Source organism: Cervus canadensis, chromosome 31, assembly GCF_019320065.1.
Source record: "Cervus canadensis isolate Bull #8, Minnesota chromosome 31, ASM1932006v1, whole genome shotgun sequence".
Lineage (NCBI taxonomy): Eukaryota > Metazoa > Chordata > Mammalia > Artiodactyla > Cervidae > Cervus > Cervus canadensis.
The window spans coordinates 13,157,377-13,181,126 of NC_057416.1; the positions used below are offsets into that span (position 1 = coordinate 13,157,377).

At 39.8% G+C, this 23,750-nt stretch overlaps 2 protein-coding genes across 7 annotated transcripts in view; one reads left to right on the forward strand and one right to left on the reverse strand.

Moving 5' to 3' along the window:
- Positions 1 to 4,013: 4,013 nt before the first annotated feature.
- Positions 4,014 to 13,616, reverse strand: RWDD4 (RWD domain containing 4). 2 transcript variants are annotated; one of them, XM_043454201.1, is made up of 8 exons: positions 13,375 to 13,616; positions 11,895 to 11,975; positions 9,768 to 9,877; positions 9,537 to 9,684; positions 8,287 to 8,404; positions 7,399 to 7,448; positions 7,261 to 7,263; positions 4,014 to 5,829 (listed from the first exon to the last, which is right to left on the reverse strand). In XM_043454201.1, the coding sequence occupies exons 1-8, from the start codon at positions 13,396 to 13,398 to the stop codon at positions 5,797 to 5,799; spliced, it is 567 nt and encodes a 188-aa protein (XP_043310136.1). In that variant the 5' UTR covers positions 13,399 to 13,616; the 3' UTR covers positions 4,014 to 5,796. The 2 variants fall into 2 exon arrangements, with proteins under 2 accessions (XP_043310136.1, XP_043310137.1); XM_043454202.1 differs by having other exon boundaries at positions 9,768 to 9,873; positions 13,375 to 13,615.
- Positions 13,617 to 13,659: 43 nt separating this feature from the next.
- The window catches only part of TRAPPC11 (trafficking protein particle complex subunit 11), a 36,227-nt gene continuing 26,136 nt past the window's right edge, over positions 13,660 to 23,750 (forward strand). For 2 of the 5 annotated variants that reach the window (XM_043454195.1, XM_043454198.1), the window contains exons 1-7: positions 13,841 to 14,008; positions 19,153 to 19,377; positions 20,224 to 20,393; positions 21,065 to 21,135; positions 21,947 to 22,061; positions 22,817 to 22,916; positions 23,280 to 23,353. In XM_043454195.1, the coding sequence (XP_043310130.1) occupies positions 19,174 to 19,377; positions 20,224 to 20,393; positions 21,065 to 21,135; positions 21,947 to 22,061; positions 22,817 to 22,916; positions 23,280 to 23,353 (734 nt within the window). In that variant the 5' untranslated portion in view covers positions 13,841 to 14,008; positions 19,153 to 19,173. The other 3 variants (XM_043454196.1, XM_043454200.1, XM_043454199.1) reach the window with 3 other exon arrangements.

A 23,750-nucleotide genomic window follows, 5' to 3' on the forward strand; every position in this document is an offset into this window, starting at 1 on the left:
GCATTGCCTTTCTTTGGGATAGGAATAAAAACTGACCTTTTCCAGTCCTGTGGCCACTGCTGAGTTTTCCAAATTTTTTGGCATATTGAGTGCAGCACTTTCACAGCATCATCTTTTAGGATTTGCAATAGCTGAACTGGAATTCCATCACCTCCACTAGCTTTGTTCACAGTGATGCTTCCTAAGGCCCACTAGGCTTCATATTCCAGAATGACTGGCTCTAGGTGAATGATCACACCATTGTCATCTGGGTCATGAAGATCTTTTTGTATAGTTCTTCTGTATATTCTTGCCACCTCTTCTTAATATCTTCTGCTTCTGTTAGGTTCATACCATTTCTGTCCTTATTGTGCCCATCTTTGCGTGAAATGTTTCCTTGGTATGTGACAACATAGATAGAATTGAGGGCATTGTGCAAAATGAAATGTCATATAGAGTAAGACAAATATGGTGTGGTGTGTATGTGGAATCTGAAAAAGTCAAATGCAGTAGATTGGTGGCTGCTGGAGGCTGGAGGGTTGGGAAAATGTGGAGATGCTGTCCAAGGGAACAAAGTTCCAGCGATAAGATGAATAAGTAATGTCCAGCGTGGTGACTGTACTTAACTATGCTGATTTCATTCTTGAACATTGGTAAGAGAATAGGTCTTAAAATGTTTTCATCACACACAGAAATAATTATGTGAAGAGATGGAAGTGTTAAATATGTGTATATAAGTGTATCAAACCACAATGTTAGATGTCAATTACAGATCAATAGAGCTGGGGGGATACCCGTCTTGAGGCTGTCCACCTTACTCCGAGTAAAAAACAGGCTTGGAGGAAAAGATAGAAACTAGGGGAAATTTTAACAGATGGCATTTGCCAGCAATTAATGGGAGTGAAGCTTCTCTTTTAGCAGATGGGTGGATGTTCTTGTAACCAAACTCTATGATTTCTCTGTTATGGAGACTTTGAATAAATAACAACCACCAATTTAAAACTGTATCTTTGAGCAGCCCCTGGAAGGGAAGGAATATTTAGTGTATTCAGCACATGTCAAATGAAATGGCCAACTTGCAAATCCTAGATTTAGTGATCTTCAGAGACACAGGACAGAAAGAGGAAAAGGTTTCACTTAATTTCATTCATTTTTGTGCTTTAAAAAAGAATCATTCTATTGGGTAGAATTTGAAAAGGGTGTGATTTTAAGAATTCAAATCAGACAGGTAAAAGCATATAGGAATTAATCAAGAGTTTGCTGCCACTGAAACCTCACAGGGACTCAGATTTTCCCAGGATACAAGGTCTGAGTCTTAAGTATGTTCCTTCACCAATGAGGTGGATAGTGACTCAGGACACCGACTGCGCTCTGTCAAAACACACACATTATCACTTTGCAGTCGCAGCAGAATGAAGCGCTAGAGGATAGGCTTCTTCAATCTACACACGGGGTGGTAAGGCTGGTCCCTTGTAATTCCACACAGGGAAACCTTTCTCCTTATCTCTGGGCTCTAAACGCTGTCATCATTGAAAACTTTCAAGGCTAATTTCTAACCACCTAATCACGAAGCAAGACGTTTCTCATCTGTATCCTCCGCTCTCTCACTGGGACAGTTTATGCCTTACTTTATAACTTGCATTCTCTTTTATGAAAGAAGAAAGAACTGATCATACAGAACCGTTTGTTGTTTAAAGTGTCAAGAAGTGTCCTAACAGGTCCAATCTTTGTGGAAGCCACAGAAAAAGATCTTTTATAGAGTCCAGAAGGACACAGAAAAACGTGCAATGTCACTTCAAACATCCCAGCTGCCAGGAGTTACAAACAGGGGAACACGGGCTGGGGCAGGGATGCTTCGTCTGTTTTATCGCCACCATAGTTGGCTCAGACGGTAAAGAATCCACCTGCAATATGGGAGATCTGGGTTCAATCCCTGGGTTGGGAAGATCCCCTGGAGAAGGGAATGGCTGCCCACTCCAGTATTCTGGCCTGGAGAATTCCACGGACTGTATAGTCTATGTGATCGCAAAGAGTCGGACGCGACCGAGGACTTTCACTTTTACTTTCATAAGCAGATTATAATTTATTTTGTCAAAGTATGCTTTAAAAAAAAAAAATTGGCTGCACTGGGTCTTAGCTGTGGCACATGGGATCTAGTTCTCTGACCCGGGATTGAAGAACCTGGGTCCCCGGTACTTCAAGTGCAGAGTGTTAACCACTGGATCACTAGGTACAGATGGCATTTGTCAGCAATTAGTGGGAACTAAAAGTTTTCAACTTTCATTTAACTTTTTAGACTCTAGGTATTTCTTACTCTCTCTTCAGCTCATTAAAAAAAATTTTTTTTTGGTCCAACACTTTGCACCGTTCCTAGTTGGATGTTACATCTTGCATTTTTAAGTCAGTGCAGTTATAAAACCAACAATTCTCTCAGGTTTATTTTGGAAGCTGGATTGATATAGAAAACCCAGGAAGAAAATGATCATTTCTCTAGAAACGGTGGGAAAGCTGAACTAATTTTCTTATGTTCAGTCTTATCCATATGAAATTTAAGCTATTAAAATTATTCATCTGATTATTTATTCAGGTATTAGCTCTCAGGTGTTCTCTTCAGTTCTTCATATAAGCAAAAATTGTCTTGCAAGGATTTTCATATCACAAATTTACAAAGTCATTAAAAAACCCTACTCTTAAATCAAACGTTTTGTTCTTCTCCCATTATACGCTGCAATGTGGCTAATTGGCCTTCAGGAATAAGGCAAAAATCAACAATGAACATCCTTAGCACTTTGAAAGGCAGGCTCATTTTGTCTTTTTGAAAATTAACAGCCTTCATGTAAAATTTGTTTCATCTTTTGTATGCTCTCAGCAGTGGCTTTCAAACTTGTTTCACCGTTACTGACTTTAAGAAATATATTTTACATAATACTTAAACACCACAAAATATCCTTACATGTCATATCCATTTGTGTTTCCTTTAATTCATTCCAGTCCATAGTTTCACAGAGGGCAATTTTCCCATGGACTGGCAGGTGTGTATCGTGAATTTTATTTCTATTATCATTACATCAGCTCCACCCCCAGATCATCCGGTATTAGATCCTGAAGGTTGGGGACCCCTGCAATTGACTATGTATCACTTCCTTATTTTGTCAAAAACACTGAAATTCAGAATCATAGATCACCTGGTAATCTCCACCAGGTAACACTCCTTGTTCTATTTCCACAGACCTTCTGTTTGGAGGTCTGGATTGTGGGTGGGTTCAACCTTCCACGGTAGATTTGTGGTCCTCTCTATCAGCTACCCAGAGGTTCTATCCACTCCTTACCATCCTGGGTTGAGGGGTTTTTTTTTTTTTTTTTTGAGATGGCAGCTCAGTCAGTAAAGAATCTGCTTGCAGTGCAGGAGACCCGGGTTCAATCCCTGGGTTGGGACGATCCCCTGGAGAAGGAAACGGCAACCCACTCCAGTATTCTTGCCTGGAAAATCCCATGGATGGAGGAGCCTGGCCGGCTACGGTCTATGGGGTTCCAAGAGTCAGACCCGACTTAGCGACCCCACCACCACCACCACCACAGCGGGGAGGAATTTAGGCTGAAACCAAAGAGTGAGACAACTTGCTCTGAGTTGCAGGAGAGCACATGTATGTATACCGACATTTACCGCTCCATCCAGAACCAACGTTCAAGACGAGAACTCTTCCCCAGGGGCCCCACGAGGGCCAGTCCCAGCCTCATGTGTGCGGTGTCTGTGTGTCTCTCTGCCCTGAGCTGATCCTGGACTTCATCTCCGGTCTTCTGGGCCCCCCAGGCTGTGAGAACTAAAGGTTTTCAACTTGCATGTAACTTTTTAGATGCTGGGTATTTCTTACCCTCTCATCAGCTCATTTAAAAAATCCTTTTTTTTGGGGGGTGGGGTCCAACATTTTGCACCATTTCTAGCTGGATGGTATATTTTGCATTGTAAGTCAGAGCAGTTATAAAACCAACAGTTCTCTCTCAAATGACGCGAAATAAGACATACAGAAATGTCACCGGGTGTGATTCAGGTTTATTGCTTGTTACATTATTCCATACAATTTTACGTAAACAGACTTTGAGAAAATATACTGGGAGGATTAACCAGATGATGGCAACCTTGATGAGGATGTTCAAGAGTTTTACGTAAGGTAGGAAGACGCACCGCTGCCACCATCGTCCCCTGGAATTTGTACATTTCATACAAAAAGAGTAAAAATAGTTCACTGGCATTTAACTAGCATCATTCTTTGTAATCTATGAACCACGACACACCTGAATAATTTCAGAATCTTCTGCATAAAACAAAGCATTTTTTTCCTACTAGCAGATGTAGCAATTTCTGTTTCTTCAAAAAACAAGCAAATTGGCACAACAGAAACTACGCATACAACACAAAAACAAAAGTTAGCATATTCCAGTGGTCCTCAATTTAGATGTCTCCATTGGATTAATCCAAGCAATAAAAATGTGATTCAGCATTTAAAAATGAGACTGAGCTTCTTCACTGTAGTTATGCTTATGTTAGAATTCAAGCGATTGAACTGACACCTATGTGAACCTAGCAAAAACCACGGCTACGACAATCTGCTCTTTTGCTAAGGAAACGTCTTTAAAAGTTTATGCTTCTTTAGAAACTCAGATTCAAGCTGCACAGATATAACTTGAGGGACCAACAGATGACCTTTAAAGAAACCACGGCAGTAGTCTAAGCATTTTTGAAGCTGGGGAGCATATATTATCTCACATACATGTCAGTAACTTCCTGCTAAAACTGCACTAATAGTTTCCTCTGTTAATGACTTAAAAAAAAAAATCCAGCAAGTACTACAGTTCAGCATTTGAAAGACTTCTATGTCTATTTGTACACGGATGCCTGGGCTGAGACATACATTTGGGTACTGGAAAATGCACAAGGCTTAAAATGTAGTTTTATGTGAAACCACTTAGAAGAACTCAGTTACCAAACAACTAAAAATACACAATGGATAAATAGTAATTTATTAAAACCGCTGTCTTTAACAATATAAAAATTAAATATTAAGGCATCTTTTACTCCCATCTAGGTATATGCAGCAAAGAGAAATGGTTTAAATGGGAACCAGCACGTTTATTCAAATATTTTCCAAAGTATTTGGCAGATCTTTTTTTTTTCCTTTCTCTGATTCCACATATTATTGAAAGCTCTCAGGATCAAACATCATTACCCAAATCAGAAATATTAACAGATATATATTTCTTAAAAAGCAGTTCACCCTTGAAAAATAAAAAGGACCTAGAAAGAATATTACATATAAAGTTCAAATACTAGTATTTAAATCTCTCTGAAGCAATTTATGCTTCAGTAATTAAAAGAAAGAAGGAACAAAGACTTAAAGACGAGAAGCCTATTAATACAGATCATACTGTGAACACATTGTTCATTCATATTCTCCATTGGGATAAGAATTTGAAAAGAGCTTAAAACTCCTTTAAGAAATATCATATCCACCGGAATAAGATCACATAAATTGACATTGATTATTTGTAATTCCTTGCATTTGTCCGTTTATAATTGGTTCCATAAAGTATTATACTAAACAGTAACATTTTCACCTTTTATTAAGGCAAGTTTGTGAAAATAATTTAATACAACCAGATTCCTTTACTTTCAACTTGAAACATTTTTTTTTTACATAAGAAACATACAAAACAATTGTTTTACAAAAAGCCACCTCAATACCAGAAAAGAGTAATGAAAGATTTTGAACCCCGTTTACTTATTAAAGGATGCTCTTCCCTTGTCTCGGATTCCAAGGGCTATTCATCGTCTTTAGAGCCAGTTTTGCTCAACTACAAAAAAAGATGAAAACAAATATTCAACAAGTTTAAGCTATCGTCTTATCTGAGTTCACTTTTTCCACGTAAAATCAAAAGTCAACATTTATAGTTAACAGAACAGGCAACAGGGTTCAGGTAACTTGTATCACCTAAAGATTTCACCACGTGGAAATACTAATGTTTTTTAACTTCAGGCTCAGCTATTTTAAACAGGATTCTTTGATAACATAACCTCAACAGAAAAAGTAAAAAAAATTCCTTGAAGCTTTCCAAGAAATAAATTGGAAACAAGAGTATACAAAAGGTGCCATTTATAAAATGAATGATATTCTTGTTTTTTTTTTTTACAAACAATAAATTCTAAAATTTTTAAATTGTGGTAAGAAAAAATGTTAAGATTTATCACCTTACCCAGGCAATTCTTACAATTTTGAAAATGATACAACTCTTGAACTGCAGGGTCAGACTCTTGCCCAAGAAGATGATAAGAAATAAAGGTCAACCTCAAATCTTGTGGGTTGGGTTTTAGACTACCATGGTAAAGCAAACATCACAATAAATCAAGTCACACAAATTTTCTGGCTTCCCAGTGAATATAAGTTATGTTTACACTATACTGTTGCATTATGTATATAAGAACAATGCACACGCCTTTATCAAAAAAATACTTAATTGCTAAAAAATACAAATCCTCATTTGACAATGCAAGATTGCCACAAACCTTCAATTTGTACAAAATGGTATCGATGAAGCAAAGTGAACTGCGGGAAAACGAGGTCTGTCTATACTGAGTTTCTTTATTCCAATTGCAGCTCATGGCTCCTCAGTCTCAGATGATTGTGTACTAGGTTTCAGAACCACATAAATTGCTTCAAATAGTTTCTACAGAAAAGGTCCAAATAGCTGGCTTCAAAATAAACTAAGAAAACACTGCTTTTAAATTACCCGTATTTGTGGGTCCTCATTGATCCTAACTTTGGATCACAGGAATTACTTCACACGGCACAGTGACACTAATTGGCATGAAAACTCATTTCACAAATTCCCAGATAGGGAGGGCATTAACTCGCTGTGTTAGGATCTGTTGACAAGGAATGCAAGGCAAATACTGAGAGAAGTGGGCCGAAAATTCTAAGTGGAAAGTAAACAATTCTGCACAACAGAAACAAAAAAACTTCTTTGAGGATGGTGGGCAACCAGATTTCGGGGGTCTGTCCTAAAAAAACTACTTCACCTCCACTAAGAAATCAAAGCACTCCTTTTCATGACTTGTTCCTTCAAATTCCATATTATCTATAATTAGAGTCAAGTCTTACATTAACAGTCACATTTTATTGTAGTTATAACTTACTTCTATAGATTTTCCACTATTTAAAAAAAGAAATCCTAAAACTGAGGGGCCAGGGAAGAGAAAAATGTGAAGGATATTTCAAAAATACTTACATGCTGAATGTGAAAAAGGAAACAGACATCCCAGTCCAATGCAAAGATTGATGGGGGAGAAAACGGAAGACATAAATTTCATTACTTGACAGCAGTAACTGTAAGAATCTTTTGAAGATAAGAACAAACGTTACATACTTTCACCACATCAACCCAGTTCCATCCTCGAGGAAGTTCTCCTTTGTGATCTAGAGCATAAAAACAGTAACTTTATTGCTAAGATCAATCAGTAATATTTAAATTTAAGTAAGATTTTTCTATACTATTCTATACCACAAATGGACTAAAAATTTAAATAATTTATTATTAAGGCGGAAAAAGAGCTTATCATCATTCTGCACTGAAAGCACGGTTCCCCCGGGAATACTTGCAAGGTTTTAGATGTGCTGCCTTTCTTATTTATCCTCTTCCCATTCAAGACAAAACCTGACATCATGGAAAAAGATGGAGGTGAGCTGGTAATGCCAGGAAGAGAAGCTAATTAATTAGTTTGATGCCCGTGTACAACTTCCCTGCTTTATATAAGGTCCTTGCTTAATGAAATAAGTTGGGTCGGTGTGCTGTTTTGTGAGTTATATAAATAGATCAACTACAGAAAAAACCATTATTTATTGTGTTATGATCTGATGGTAGACCAGACTTCATTTCAAATGCAAGCTGTGTTTCAAAAAAAAAGATCAACAATATACTTATCTGTCATAAAGGTAAACAAACAGGAAAATACCAGACATGTCAGAGAGGGTACCAGTAGGACACATATTTGCTCACTCTTCTAATATTCTACAGTATTCAGACTCATGTATGCTTTGCCACTTCACCTTCTTCTTAAATGCTCCTCTCTTGTGGTAAAGTAGTAGTAAATAGTTTCAATACATATTTGTGACCTAAAACTGTCTCTGATCCAAATGGTTCAAGAATAAAGAGTGCAGAGAACCAATCTTCTAAATCTAAAGAATACTTACTAGGCACCCATATCACATCAAAAAGCAGTCAAATGTGTCATAAAAGAAAAAAAATAACACAAACCTGTTTTATCTGCCAGCTTACGTTTCTGGGCTTTTGAAAGTTGTTCCTTTTTATCTTTTTTCTTACTTGATGGGGCTGTGCTAGGGGTTTCAACTGAGATGATATTGCTTATGGATGTCTAGAAAAAAAGAAATAATTCTTAGACTCTTGCTCAAGCTTATCGAATTACACTAAATATGTCCACATCCTGAAACGAGCTGACAATTTTAGGTCTGTGAAGCAAAAGAATCCTTCATTATTATATTCATTAATCAGGTCAGGAAGCTCAGCACATGACTGGTTTCACTCTCCTAAAAGTTCACACTGAAAAACATAATATTAGTTACACTCTTATCACCAGTTCCTTGAGAAAGAAGATCTGATGCCAGGATTATCCTAAAGCTCTGAAGTGCCCAGGTAATTTTACAACTCAGTTAATGTGCTATTATTTGAAAGCTTAAATATGTCTTTAGAAAAATCACATGTGGCTACTTAGAGCCTTCTGGTTCCCAGAGAAAATGAAGGAAAATTTTTAAATATTTGAGACAGACAAAACTGAAAATGCTTACCAGGTGCCAAGCATTACTGTAAATGTTGTGCATATATCACTCATTTGATTCTGAGTACAATCTTATGAGGTAACTACTATTATAGCTCCCATCTTACAGATGACAAAGCTGAGCATTGCAAGGTTAAGAAACCTGCCTAGAGTCACGAGCGAAGAGAGCATTCTCAGGGCCACGTGGTCGTGCTCCCAGGGCGGGAGGCACTGCCCTTCTCTGCTCCTCTAGCTGCCTCTCGGTCCAGCTCTAACTATCATTTTGCATCTACTACAAAGTCTCCTTCCAGGCTCTCGTGGTGGCTCAGTGGTTAAATAATCCGCCTGCCAATGCAGGAGACACCGGTTTGACCCCTGATCTGGGACGATCCCACCAGTGGAGCAGCAGCTAAGCCCGTGGACCACAACTACTGAGCTTTTCTCTAGAGCCCTGGAGCTGCAACTACCGACGTGGAGATGTCGGAGACCCGAACTCCGCGAGAACAGAAGCCGCCACGATGAGAAGCCCGTGCACCGCAACTAGGGAACAGCCTGTGCAGCAAGGAAGGCCCAGCACAGCCGAATAAATTAGTAAAACTAAAAAAAAAAAACCCCATCAAAAACAAAGTCTCCTTCCAATTAAAAAAATAAATAAATAACTAGTAAAAATGAATCACTAGTAGAATAAAACCAAAACAAACAAAACGTGGCAAAAGCCGAATCCCCTGCTCACAGCAGAATGAATGGGATGATGGTTCTCCATGAACTGCTCCTTATTGTCCTTGGCGTATTCAAACAGCGTGTAGGTCATGGCTGTCCCGAGGTGGACTTCCACCGCCTCCTGTAACTTGGCTAGTATGCTCTGTTTTACGTCTGACGATCTGCAACGCACAAGAAATACACCACTAAGAGAAGAGTAAAGAGGGAGTTACCACGACTGAAATGACAACAAAACAGTACTCACATGGTGTTATTAAAAAAGGCATTCATGGATATGATGGGAGGGGTCTGCGGATAGGTTTCTGTCCAGGAAATCTCTATGAGGAAGGCTTTGGGATCTCCGTTTTCACCTATCTGAAGAAAAGGGGAATCTTAGACTTGTAAAAAGTTCTACAAAGAATAATAAATGATGTTCGTTAGAATGATGACCCCTTCCAAAGCTCGTGATCAGATAAGAAATGTCATTATTTTGAAAAGTTCAAGGGGACGAGCTAAGATCCTGCCGAGGGTGAGGGCAGTGTAAACGTGTGTGACTTTTAACCCACTCTGAGGCTGTTTTAACAGCTTTTGTTGATGTCCACGGCCTGCCTCCAGTCTTTCCCAACAACTATATGTCTTATATGTACAGTTTTTATACCATCAAAGATTTCTGAGGACAAAGGTAAGACAACAACCATGGAGAACAGGAAGAGAATAGATAAAGTAAAATCCACACACTTGAAATACCTTATCTTTCCCTTCAGTTTTCCAATTGCTAAATCATAATAGACATTAAGAACATGTAAATAGATAGGTGTTAGCACAATCCCAAGAAGCTAGAAAATGAAACGTAAAATTCAGAGAAATAAAGAAAGGGCAAAGAGATAAGGAAGGAGTGCCTTAGCCTAGAGGACAACTCTTAAAAAAGTTTTTCTTTTTTTATTTATTCTATTTTTGAGGTGTAATTGACATAGATTATGTTAGTTTCAGGTGCATGACATAATGGTTTGACATTTGTATACACTGCAAAATGATCACCACAATGACTTTAGTTAACATCCATCCACACACACAGTTACAGGTTTTTTTTGTTGTTATGATGAGAACTTTTATGATCTACTCTCCCAGAAACTTTCAACTACACAATAGGGTATTATCAACTGTGGTCACCATGCTGTATACAATATTCCCAGGACTTATGATTGGAAGCTTATATCTTTCGACATCCTATTTGCCCTGAGTTGCTTACAGATATCTTTTTTCTTTTGCTTTCCCCAGCTTTTCACTTTGAAAGCTTTTACAGAAAAACTGGAATAAAACAATGAACACTCACGCACGCTTCACTGCGTATAAATCCATCAGTGTCTACCCGACAGGACCCCCACGTATCCTGCAACATCCTCAGAGAGTAACTGCTGGTGTCAGTGCAGACATCGGGGGAGGACGGGGTGCCCTTCCATTCGCTAGGGCTGGGGGGGGCCATGGATGGGGAAGTCTGGGGAGGCGACTGGATGCAAAGAGAAGGGCCTAGTGCTTAACTTCCCTGTTACCTTTGGCCACGAAGTTTCTGCTATTCTTCATGTGGGCTGGTGTGAGGACTGTGGAGCTTGAAAGGGAATCGAGAGGCACTGAGCAGAGAGGGGAGTTTCTGAAGGAAATAACTATAAAGGATTTATTTCTTGTGAGGTTGATAACAATCATGTATAAGGACCATTTCTCAATTTCTTTTAAATGGTGACAATGTCAACAACCATAAACCTTTAAGTCTCTTACAAAAAAACCTTCCCCGACCACCCGCCACTACTTAACAGTTTGGATAAATGGTTTATATTATTTGTTTATGAAATCAAATACTGGTGCTGTTCCACGCTGAAAAAGAATTATAAGCAACCTGTATTTTAAAGAAAAATTGACATTTCACATATGCGAAAAATATTCACATATGTTGACAATACAGAACTTCAAAAATATCAACTTTTCTTGACTAAGTTGTAAAGCAGTAAAAAGAAAACTAGGCGTTGGCCTAGAGACCTGGATTTTAACCCTAACATTTATCAATATCACTGTGGAACTTGGGAAGTCAGGGCGGAGATGCTATCTATAAGATTAGAAGGTAAAAACCACAATTTCTAACGTTTCTTCCATTTCTAATGTTTTATATTTCTGTTACAATAAAAACACATTTATCTTAGTTTGAAAAAGCTTCTGAATTAAGTTTTCAAAGTTTTAAAATAACTGATGTCATGGTGATGAGTTTTCATTTTCATTTAAATGTGTCAGCAAATCCAAAGACAGGGTAAATGTAAGCCACTAAATTAAAAAAAACCAACAGCATTTTAAAAAACAGCTTCCCAACAAAGTAGTAAGTGCTCCTATTCATGCCAGGTCTTACCCTGTATTGAAATGAAACTGGACTTAATTCCCGGAAACTTTCATCTCCTTCATAAATAGAGCGTAATGCCTCCAGTTCCATCTGAAAGAAATGAATTAAAAGGGTTTTGTTTAATCATACAAATGGATTAGAAAAGGGTTTTGTTTAATCGTACAAATGGATGAGAAATAGAACATAAACTTATAATATGTCCACAGACACACAATTCTAGAAGACTGACAGACCTAATAAGAAAGAACAAATGGAGAAAAGCTAAAAGGAACCAGTCAGTGTGAGAAGAGGAGGTCTGAAAAACTGGGCAGGAAAATGATCTTCAAACATCTGAAGATCGGCCCTATGAAAGAAGAACCGCATTTTATTGTTAAATGGAGATCTGGTTCTCACCACAGGAATTTTGATTCAGTGTATATGAGACAGAGCAGGCATCAGTTTTACTAACAATTGCCCAAATGGTTCTAGGTGGGGGTCTCTGGGCCAAACAGAGAAACATTACACCGTACCCTGCAGCTTCACAGTTAGAACTGTTCAAGCCTTAGCTTAGAAACTAATCTGGCAAGAGTATTTTAGTAGCATTTAGACATCATGGCTTGTGGGCCTTCTTTAAAGGTAACTTCCAACCCCGAGATTCCATTACTTCTATCATGTACTGATAAAAGTGCTAACTTTCAAGCAGTATATTCTAAATGAAGAGTGAGATTGGGATTATTTATCTAGGAGACGGGGATTCTACACCCGATTTTACTACAAACTCACTGTGCAGCCCTGGGACTGTCCTTTTATGTTTGTAGACCGTTCTTCTTATCTGTACACATTACACATTTAGAAGCTCCCTCTAGAGATGACCTGGAGCATCCCTTCCGACTCTCAGGTCATATGATTCAATGTCAAAGTGGCATTTCATGAGAAAATACCTGAGTGTAAACCATACAACTCCCCTAGTACATGGATGCTCAAAACTGACTTCGTATCTACTGGAAAACATCAGGTGGATAAATGATTCCTTCTACCAAGCCATATGGCCAGAAGACACTAGGGCCATTACTTCCCTGCACCAGAAATCTAACTAACTCAATTAACTTTCTCTGCCGGCCAACAACAGATTCTAAGATGTAAAGGAGACGGGACTCCAAGGAGCCTAACTCCAAACCGGGCGCTAAATAACAACTCCGGGGTTTAAGGCCAACCAAGTGCACCGGCTTGCGGGCCAAGGACACTCGCCCTTATTATCAAGAGACCTGGGGGTGCGGGGCGGATCCCCGGCTTTGCAAAAATCTAAAACTGCGGGGCGGGTGGGGGTGGTGGTGGAGAAAAAGCAGAGGCGGGCCCCCCATCCCGGCAGGCGTGCCGGGGCCTCTCCCCGCAGGACGCCTGCAAACTTGGGGCTGCTCCAACCAGACTGCCGCCTTCGGAGCGAAGGGCACGAGCGGGCGGAGACGGGCACCGCGCCTGCGCGGGGAGGGGGCGTCCAGCCCGGACTCACCTCCTGGTCCTCGTTGGCACCCATCGCCCCGGTCACGGGGCGCACGGCGTTTCGCGACAACGAAAAGGAAGCAAGGGCCGTGGCCCCGAGGCCGGGGCCACTCCCTCTCCGGCGCCCTGGGCTGCTGAGACACACGCTTCGCGCGGCAGAAGAGTCGCGCGCCCCCGATGCCCGGGGTGAGCAGAGCCGTGGGGCCGCGGGCGGGGGACCGGGAGGCCGCGGCCGCCGGGGCGCCGGGGGACTTGGAGGAGCGGCAGCGGGGCGGTGACCGCAAAAGCCCCGCCCTCTCCTCCTTCCCGCTGCTCCGATTGGCTCCTCCTTTCCCCGCCCCCCAGCTCCTTCTCCTCTAGGACGGGGAGCCCCTTCCTTACGTTTCCGGGAGCGGCGTCCAGTTCCGGGGCTGCGATTGGTGCACAGCGCTGTCAGTCAGGTCCGGAAAGTGCTTCCTGTGCCTGCGCAGGTGGGTCCTGGGAAGTTTAGCTTGCTGGCCCCCGGCGCAGGGGCGGCGGCGGCAGGGACGACGGCAACCCCCCTCCCGGCGGCGTTTTGTGACATTTCTGCCTTCTTCCTCTCGTCCTCCGCCAGCTGGTGGTGACCGGCCACAGCCGCAGCGGGCCCGGGAGGTGCGACCTGGGTGAGTCCGGGTTGGAAGACCTTCGGAGCCGGGGGAAACCGCCGAGGGACATTGCTAGCGTCTAAATATGCTGTGTTTTGGTTTTTTTTTTTTTTTTTGGGTAGGGGGGACTGTGGTTTCCTACAGCATCAGCGAGTGCATTTCTCTTTTACCTGCTAAAGAAAAGACGCCCCAGCTTTAAAGGGGGTGGGGTGGGGAGGAGAGGAGGAAGGTGAGCGTCTGCCTTTAGGACTGCAGCGCTTCTTCATTTGAGCCCCGGGAGCAAGATTCTGCACCGTGAGGGGCGGGGTGGGGGGCATGTCTTTCCTAAGTCGGGCTATTGCTTCACAACCTCAGCATCAACTTTTGTTTCACCGTCTCGGCCCCAGGCTGTCGTTCCTCTTTTGATCGTTTTTGTAATTGGGCATGGTTGAATCCCATCCTTACCGGCCTTGTGTCCTGCGCATCCTGAACCTCCGTTAACTAAAAAATAGGGACTGCATTATTATTATTCTTATTACCTGCCACTTTGACTAGATCACCTTTCTTTGCCGTCTATCATTGCTGGTGGCGCTAGTGGTAAAGAACCCATCCGCCAATGCCGGAGGCCTGAGGTTGGTGGGTTTGGTCCCTGGATCGGGAAGATCCCCTCGAGGAGGGCATGGCCACCCAACTCCAGTATTCTTGCCTGGAGAATCCCGTGGACAGAGGAACCTGGTGGGTTACAGTCCATGGGGTCGCAAAGAGTCGGACATGACTGAAGCGACGTAGCACTCATGCATTCTTTCTGAGAGTCTTCCTTGTAATTGTATGATCACGCCAGCTTCCAGACTACTCCCCTTGCACTACTTTCTCTCCCATCCAGAGTGTTTACTTCCTACTTCTCCATCTCCTTCTAGATCATAGTTTGGTTAGTTGCCTCATTGGTTTCTTCCAGGAGATCTGGAAATTTCTCCTATAGGCTGTCATCGAGATCCATACAATCTCTGCAATTGGCCTTTGCTGATATTCTTCCCATTTTTTTTTTTTTGGCCACTGATAAGGCATAGCCATTTCAAATGCAAAAACTTCCTAAGGTAGTATGTGGGAAGACTTTCTGATTTATTTTTATATGGTAATTTTTGGTACAGAGTTACCATCATTTAGAGCTGCATAGTTTAGTATAATAGCCAGTCACCATAGATGGCATTTGAAATAGACTAGCCTGATTGAGACATGCTCTGAGTGTACAATACACACCAGACTTTGAAAGACTTAGTATTAAAAAAGGCAAAAGGTTTCATTAGTAACTTTTATAGTTATGTTGAATTGATAATATTTTGGACATTGGTTAAATAGCATATTAATAAAATTAATTTCATCCCTTTTTAATGTGACTACTACAAAATTTGAAGTTATTTATGTATTAGTAGTTTATGTTATATTTCTCTTGGACAGGATTTTTATTTTAAATGATTAGTAGTCATTTCTGTTTCTCCTTATTTCCACCCCATATTCAAGGACCACAACTATTCTTTTGAGTCTCGGGTTATTAAAGAAAGTGGGCATTTAGGGCTCTAATCTAGACTTTTTGGGATCAAGCAGTGGTACTCAGATTGTCCTTTAACCATCTCATTTTTATTTTCACCCCAAATTCACTGAAACTAGAATAGCTGTTTTTCTGAACATGGAGTCCTTTGCCCTCATAGCTTAATCCTGTCCTCAGACTATCTGTTTAAGCAGTTCTGAAACGTCTGTCTATTGTGGACATCTGTTGTTTCTGGTAGGCTTTCCAAACCATTTATCTAGTACCCAGTGTTCCTTTAGTACCTAAGGTGAGAAGCCTAATAGCCTTTCCTAAATCAACTTTTCAGGTAAAAATACTGTTCAGTGGCCTAAGTCCTCTCACAGAAATTGTGTGTGAGTCCTGTATGACATGCTGGTGAAGATCACCTTTTAAACCAGTCTTATGGTACAGGTGTTTGGAAACGAGAAATTATTCTTTTTTTTTTTGAGAAATTATTCTTATAATACAGTGATAATTTCGTTCGCAATAAGCACATCTTTATACGATTGCTTTTGTAAACTTAGTGCATCTTGGATTGATACAGCCCGCTGCTCAGCTAACAGACACAATAGAAATATGTTCTCCTAGAGGGTTCCATTCAGTATTAATTTTTCCCTTGTAGATTTTCCTTTAAGTGATGTATTTGCATTAATTGTGGAGAAATGAGAAAACATGGCTATTTAGATAATTAGCCTACAATTTTAATGATAGCTCAGGAAATCAGACATTAGCAGTTACAGAGAAATTAGAGATAATTGTACTTTACTGTAAAAGTCAATCATTACTATATTATTTTTAATAATTGAAGTAGATAGTTTGATCACCCTCCTGCTTTTTTAGTCTGTTCATCCTGAAGTTCTGTGTGGTTTTGAGATGTTACTAGAACTAGTGATTGTCTTAAAGTTAACTACAGCCGTCGTACATGTTGTTGTTCAGTTGCTCAGTAGTGTCCGACTCTTTGCAGCCCCATGGACTGCAGCACGCCAGGCTTCCCTGTCCTTCACCATCTCTCAGAACTTGCTCAAACTCATGTCCATCAAGTTGGCAATGCCATCCAACCATCTCATCCTGTGTCGCCCCCTTCTCCTCCTGCCTTCAATCTTTCCCAGCATCAGGGTCTTTTCCAATGAGTCAGTTCTTCACAAGAGGTGGCCAAACTATTGAGCTTCAGCATCAGTCCTTCCTATGAAAGGTTTTTAAAAAATGTTATACCAGTCAGTTCAGTTCAGTTGCTCAGTCATGTCCGATTCTTTGTGACCCCGTGGACTGCAGCACCCCAGGCTTCCCTGTCCATCATCAACTCCTAGAGCTTGCTTAAACTCACGTCCATCGAGTCAGTGATGCCATCCAATCTCATCCTCTGTCATCCCCTTCTCCTCCCGCCTTTAATCTTTCCCAGCATCAGCGTCTTTTCCAATGAGTCAGTTCTTCGCATCAGGTGGCCAAAGGATTGAAGTTTCAGCTTCAGCACCAGTCCTTCCAATGAATATTCAGGACTGATTTCCTTTAGGATTGACTGGTTGGATCTCCTTGCAGTCTCAAGAGTCTTCTCCAACACCACAGTTGAAAAGCATCAATTGTTCTGCGCTCAGCTTTCTTTATAGTCCAACTCTCACATCCAAACATGACTACTGGAAAAACCATAACTGTGACTGGACGGACCTTTGTCGGCAAAGTAGTGTCTCTGCATTTGAATATGCTGTCTAGGTTGGTCATAACTTTTCTTTCAAGGAGCAGGCGTCTTTTAATTTCATGGCTGCAGTCACCATGTGCAGTGATTTTGGAGCCCAAGAAAGTAACAGTCTGTCATTGTTTCCCCATCTGTTTGCCTTGAAGTGATGGGACTGGATGCCATGATCTTTGTTTCTGAATGTTGAGTTTTAAGCCAACTTTTTCACTCTCCTCTTTCACTTTCATCAAGAGGTTCTTTAGTTCTTCTTCACTTTCTGCCATAAGAGTGGAATCATCTGCATGCCTGAGGTTCTTGATATTTCTCCCGGCAATCTTGATTCCAGCTTGTGCACGATGTACTCTGCATAGAAGTTAAATAAGCAGGGTGACAATATACACCGTTGACGTACTCCTTTCCAGATTTGGAACCAGTCCATTGTTCCATGTCCGGTTCTAACTGTTGCTTCTTGATCTGCATACAGATTTCTCAAGAGGCAGGTCAGGTGGTCTGGTAGTCCCATCTCTTGAAGAATTTTCCACAGTTTGTTGTGATCTACACAGTCAAGACTTTGGAGTAATCAATAAAGCAGAAGTATATATTTTTCTGGAATTCTCTTGCTTTTTCTGTGATCCAGTAGATGTTGGCAATTTGATTTCTGGTTCCTCTGACTCCCAGATCCAGCTTGAACATCCGGAAGTTCATGGTTCACGTACTGTTGAAGCCTGACTTGGAGAATTTTGAGCATTACTTTGCTAGCGTGTGAGATGACTGCAATTGTGTGGTAGTTTGAGCATTCTTTGGCATTGCCTTTCTTTGGGATTGGAATGAAAACTGATCTTTACAGTCCTGTGGCCACTGCTGAGTTTTCCAGATTTGCTGGCATATTGAGTCCAGCTCTTTCACAGTATCATCTTTTAGGATTTGAAATAGCTCAACTGGAATTCCATCACCTCCACTAGGTTTGTTCGCAGTGATGCTTCCTAAGGCCCACTTGACTTTGCATTCCAGGATGTCTGGCTCTAGGTGAGTGATCTCACCATCATGGTTATCTGGGTCATGAAGATCTTTTTGTACAGTTCTTCTGTGTAGTCTTGCCACCTCTTCTTAATATCTTCTGCTTCTGTTAGGTCCATACCATTCCTGTCCTTTATTGTGCCCATCTTTGCATGAAATGTTCCCTTAGTATCTCTTAATTTTCTTGAAGAGGTCTCTAGCCTCCCATTCTATTGTTTTCCTCTATTTCTTTGCATTGATCACTGAGGAAGGCTTTCTTATCTCTCCTTACTGTTCTTTGGAACTCTGCATTCAGATGGGTATATCTTTCCTTTTCTCCTTTGCCTCTAGCTTCTCTTCTTTTCTCAGCTATTTGTAAGGCCTTCTCAGACAACTATTCCTTTTTGTATTTCTTTTTCTTGGGGATGGTCTTGATCACTGCCTCCTGTACAATGTCACAAACCTCCATCCATAGTCCTTCAGGAACTCTGTCAGATCTAGTCCCTTGAATCTACTTGTCACTTCTACTGTATAATCATAAGGGATTTGATTTAGGTCATACCTGAATGGTCTAGTAGTTTTCCCTACTTTCTTCGATTTAAGTCTGAATTTGGCAATAAGGAGTTCATGATCTGAGCCACAGTCAGCTCCTGGTCTTGTTTTTGCTGACTGTATTGAACTTCTCCATCTTCAGCTGCAAAGAATGTAGTCAATCTGATTTCGGTATTGACCATCTGGTGCTGTCCATGTGTAGTTATTAAATTTTAATAGGTCCAATTCAAGAGTTAAAGTTTTCTCATTTGCTCTCTTCTTTTGGATTTGCTCGACAGTTTGTAAATACTCAAAGTCTTTTGCCTTTTTGTAATATTTCCTGAATGGTAGAGGTTCATATGTTAGATGAGGATATGGGCTTTTACTAAATTAATTATTAATGTTTTAACGTTTGCATTTCAGAGTTTCCGTGACATCTTAAACATGAGCCCTACACAGTGGGACTTCCCTGTAGAATTATGCTGTCGGCCTATGGCTTTCGTCACTCTCACAGGCCTGGATGTGGTCTATAATGCCGTCCACCGAGCTGTCTGGGATGCCTTCTGTGCCAACCGGAGGGCTGATCGGGTACCGATTTCTTTCAAGGTGCTCCCAGGTGACCACGAGTATCCTAAATGTAGACCCAAGGTAATGACATTATACTTGCAAGGGGACCCTCCTTCTCCCTCTGTCTCCCCTTCTTTGAGTATGTATATCTTTTTTGTTCCTATATCTGTGCAGGGAAACCCCTGAGTTTATCAAGGGTATGGTTACAGAGGTGTGTGAAGAAAACTCTAGATGTTTTCGTGTGTGTAATACGCTGCAAGTTCCCAGGGTGTTTTGTATTCTGTCCTCTCTTTGCTCATGTGGAGTAAATGTTGGACCAGCATGAGCTGAAGTAGTCTGGCTGGTGCAGGTGCTTTGGGGGTGATTTGAGGGGATCTGGGTGCTTCAGGCCATCCCCTCCCCACGACGTGGCACTCCTGCTGACCCAGTGATTGCTCTTACACCACTGTACTTAGGAATTATCCTTCATTTTTTTCTTTTACCCACAAGGAGGTATAATGCCATCCTGGCCATGTGACTTAGAAACAAATGAAGCCATTTTGGGCTTTAGAGAACACCTGAGCAGCTTTTATAAGAGCAGAATCTGGGATAGTGAGGCATATAAGTAGAATTTATTGGGGAAAGGGCTGTTTAGTTCAGCCTCTTGAATTTGAAAGCTTGACATCGTTATTTGAAAGACTTGACGGCATTAAAAGTGCTTCGGCTTTGGTCCTTTAAGTGGTTAGGGTACTGGCTCTAGGGTTGAGTGTCTACCTCCAAAAATTGCTGTCTCTTATTTGGTCTCTGTAAAAAGTGTTATCTTTAAAAGGTGTGGCATGTGTATATGGAATGAGAGAAATAACCAGAAAGTGCCTACACTTCATAACAGGTGGTCTCTGCTGTTCTCCTTGTCGAGTACCTCTTTTCAACTTTGGCCAATGTTTGCAGAGAACTTCGTATGAATGGTACATCCCCAAAGGGATCTTAAAGACGGGCTGGATGAACAAACATCTGAATCTGGTGCCAGCCCTAGTGGTCGTGTTTTATGAGCTGGACTGGGATGAGCCCCAGTGGAAGGAAAAGCAGTCCGAATGTGCCACCAGAGTGGAAATAGTCAGGTATGGTCCCCTTCGTCAGGTTGACTGTGTGCGGTCAGACCCACCTCTGGGGCTTACCGACACTTGGTGAAGGCAGCTGAGTGCTGTTAAGACTGCAGTGGTCAGTCGGGGATCACTGGCCTCCGGGGAAACCTGTTGACTTGCTAACAGGTACCATTAACTGACCTTAACTTACAGAATGCTAAGCAATGGGAAGGAATTTCAGAGACAAATTGGCCTGAATATCCAAATGTTTCTTCTTGCATTTATATATTTTTTTGAACTGTAGTGGTTTATTATTTAGTCTCATAAAGCACTTTTTGCTTTATTACCATTTGTTTCTAAATAATTCTTTTGGATGACTATTCTAACGTATCACTATAAAGAAATAAGTTTTTGTGTAACTTTTACATTAAAGTATATGTTAAACTTTTACCTTCTAAGATTTTTTTGTAAGAAATGGGAGCTCAGTGTGAGATTATACTTTCAAAATTTAAATAATTGTGGCATGTATGTTTCATTATATGTGGGGGAAAAAATTCCCCTAATCTTGATTTTTTTTTTCTTTTAGTTTAAATTTGTCTTTCTTGGACTAAATTGTCAATCTTGTATCTTATGTAAAATCATGAATACACTTTTTAAGTAAAAACAGTTTAATTATTAATTCATCTTATTGCTCTATTCCCCTGCAGGCAGAGTTTACAAGGGAGAAACACCAAAGTTGCAGTGGTTCTGATTCAGAAGAAAACCCCCTTGCCCCCAGGTAGCAGAAGTTTGCTTAACAAATAATTGATTGGTTTATCCCTCCAGTTCTTATTACCAGGAGACATTGTCTTTAATATTAAAATCTTTTATGCATTTGGTTATGCGAAAGATGGTGTGTTAACCTTAAAAAAGTGCCAGTAATGCAGGAGTAAATGCTTATTATAAAAGAATTAAAAACATTAAAGAGTGCAGATCTTCTCAAGTCCTGCTCCCCAGTTCCACTCACCTCACCTAGGGAGGCACATAATAATTGACAGCATAGTTGTTCACTTAATGTTTAAAATTAAAGAAGGTTTTTTTGCTTATGAGATCTAGTTGAAATTATATTCCTATGTAATTTTTTTTTTTTTTTTTTAATTTCCAATAGGGCAAAGAAAAGTGCTGGAGGGGAGTTTTTCTAATTTCCTATAAGAAAATGTCTTATTTCAAGTTCTTGTTTCTTCTACCATCTCAAACTTTAGAAGTCAAAATATATTTTGGTTTCTGTGTTGAAACTTGAAGCATCTTCAATAGTTTTGCAAACCATTTTCATGAATTATTGCTTTTATTTTTAGTTACAGTTTTTGAAACAGTTACGTGGTATATCTGTTGTCATTCCTTGGCCTGTCTGTCTTGGCTCTATAGAAAATTCCATAGTGTTTTTCTATAAAAGAGATGTATGGTACAGCTTCTAAGCGCCCCACAGAGCTCTCAAGGGCCCCTGGGGTCCTACAGATGTGGTGAAAAGTGGAATTATGTTGTACCAGTTTGGGAAAGTGTTCATTTAGAAAAATATGTTGATTTTCTCTCTTTATGAAACTTGTCAACAGGAGAAGATGTCATTGCTTCAGAAAGGGCTGCAGCCTTATGCAATGCATGTGAGCTATCAGGAAAGTCTTTATTTGTACTGCCCCATACAGACCACCTTGTGGGTTATATTATAAGGTAAATAACCGAGACAGTGTATTGAATTATTTAAGTTTTGACTAATCCTTTTTATTTTACTTTTTTGCACATTTTCATTAGCTGTATTGAAATCCTTTATAACTTCAGAACCCTTCCAAGGAGGAAGAACCTTGAAGGTCAATCTTTGTTTGACTTTGAAGTCAGCTTTCTTTCATGCCCTGGGAAGATACTTCTGATATGTGCTTATTTTCATAAGCAGAACTTTGAGTCGTTTATCCATCTTCAGGCAATTTGGTTCCTCTGTAATCTCATAATTATAGAGTGAAGCAGGATTTAACTTACACAAATGTTACTTTCACTTCATTTGCTAGTCCTCACTTCCTGGTCCCTTTCCTGTTAGTTTTCTTTATCTTTAAACCCTAAATGTTATAGTCACAAAAACAGTCAAATCTAATTGAGTATTAGATATCTTATTTCTTTCATACTTATAAAATAATAAAATAAGTGGAGTGGGGGTAATCTTAGAGCTTACCTAATTTTTAGAAATTGTAAAAGTTATTTTTATTGATTATTTCCTAGACTGTAAATAGTTTTAAATGGCTTTTGGTGGGTCTTATTTTTAGATATTTTTTCCTAAAAATTTAGTTTATAGTTTGTTTTACTCTTTATCTTATGAAGTCAATCAGGCGTTATCTCTGTCAGGATTTACTTTCAGGTCTTAGAAATGTGGTTCTTGAAAACACTTTGGTTTAAAGTAACTTTAATGTTTGAATGTTGGTTTTTTTTTTTAACAGATTAGAAAATGCCTTTTATGAACATGCACAGACTTATTACTACACTGAGATTAGAAGAGTGAAATCTCATAAAGAATTTTTGAATAAAACAACACACCAGGTACACGTCTTTTCCTAGAGGAGGAAATAATAGCAGCATTTTAGAGCAGATTGTTCATCATCAGTTATTTTTGAGGAGATTAAAGTTCTTAAATACTTTGATGTTTTTAAATGGCTTCTGTACTTTTGAAGTTTTTTTTTTTAAAGCTTTTAAAAATTAATTTATCTTTTGTCCTCTTTGCCCTTAAAGCTCATGAAGATGTACTTTTATAGCCTTCCTAACTACATTTGTTTACTGGAATAATCCTTGAACCTTACTTTCGAATATTTTCCTTTATACTTTTAGATTTCCTCTCAACAAGCATTATTATAATTTTTATATTTTTAAGAGAAGATGTGTAATGTATTTTTTTTTCTTTTTCAGCTTTTATTTGTTAGACATCAGTTCAAAATAGCTTTCTTCAGTGAGTTGAAACAAGATACACAAAATGCTCTGAAGTAAGTTTCTAACCGTTGTCAAACTAGATTTTTCTTTATGTTAACAATAACATATTAACAGCAATTTCTGAATCACAACCAAACTTTAATTTTTAAAATGTTTATCTTATTTAAATTCAGGTTTATAATATTCACGTTAATTTTTCTAGAGATAAATAGAATATAATGTTTGAGTTTTTTTGAAAAAATATCCATTTTATTATCAAAAGAAAATTTTACAGTGCTAGAAATTTTTGTGTTCTAATTTAATTAATTTCATGATCTGGAGAAATAGAGTACTAAAATTTTTCTCTTCCTATTGCCTGCTTCTCATTTGTGTATTCAGTAAAACCCTTGGGGTAAGACTGATTTTCAAAGTTTAATATGTATTGAACATTATCTGAATCAGACTGAATGT

Coding starts and splice junctions, on each gene's coding strand:
- RWDD4 (XM_043454201.1), bottom strand. CDS start 13,398: ATGGGTGCCAACGAGGACCAGGAG. Junction 9,878..11,894: donor CAGTTTCATTTCAATACAGG/GTAAGACCTGGC, acceptor CCTTTTCTTCAG/ATAGGTGAAAACGGAGATCC. Junction 8,405..9,536: donor ATCATCCCATTCATTCTGCT/GTGAGCAGGGGA, acceptor CTTTTTTTCTAG/ACATCCATAAGCAATATCAT.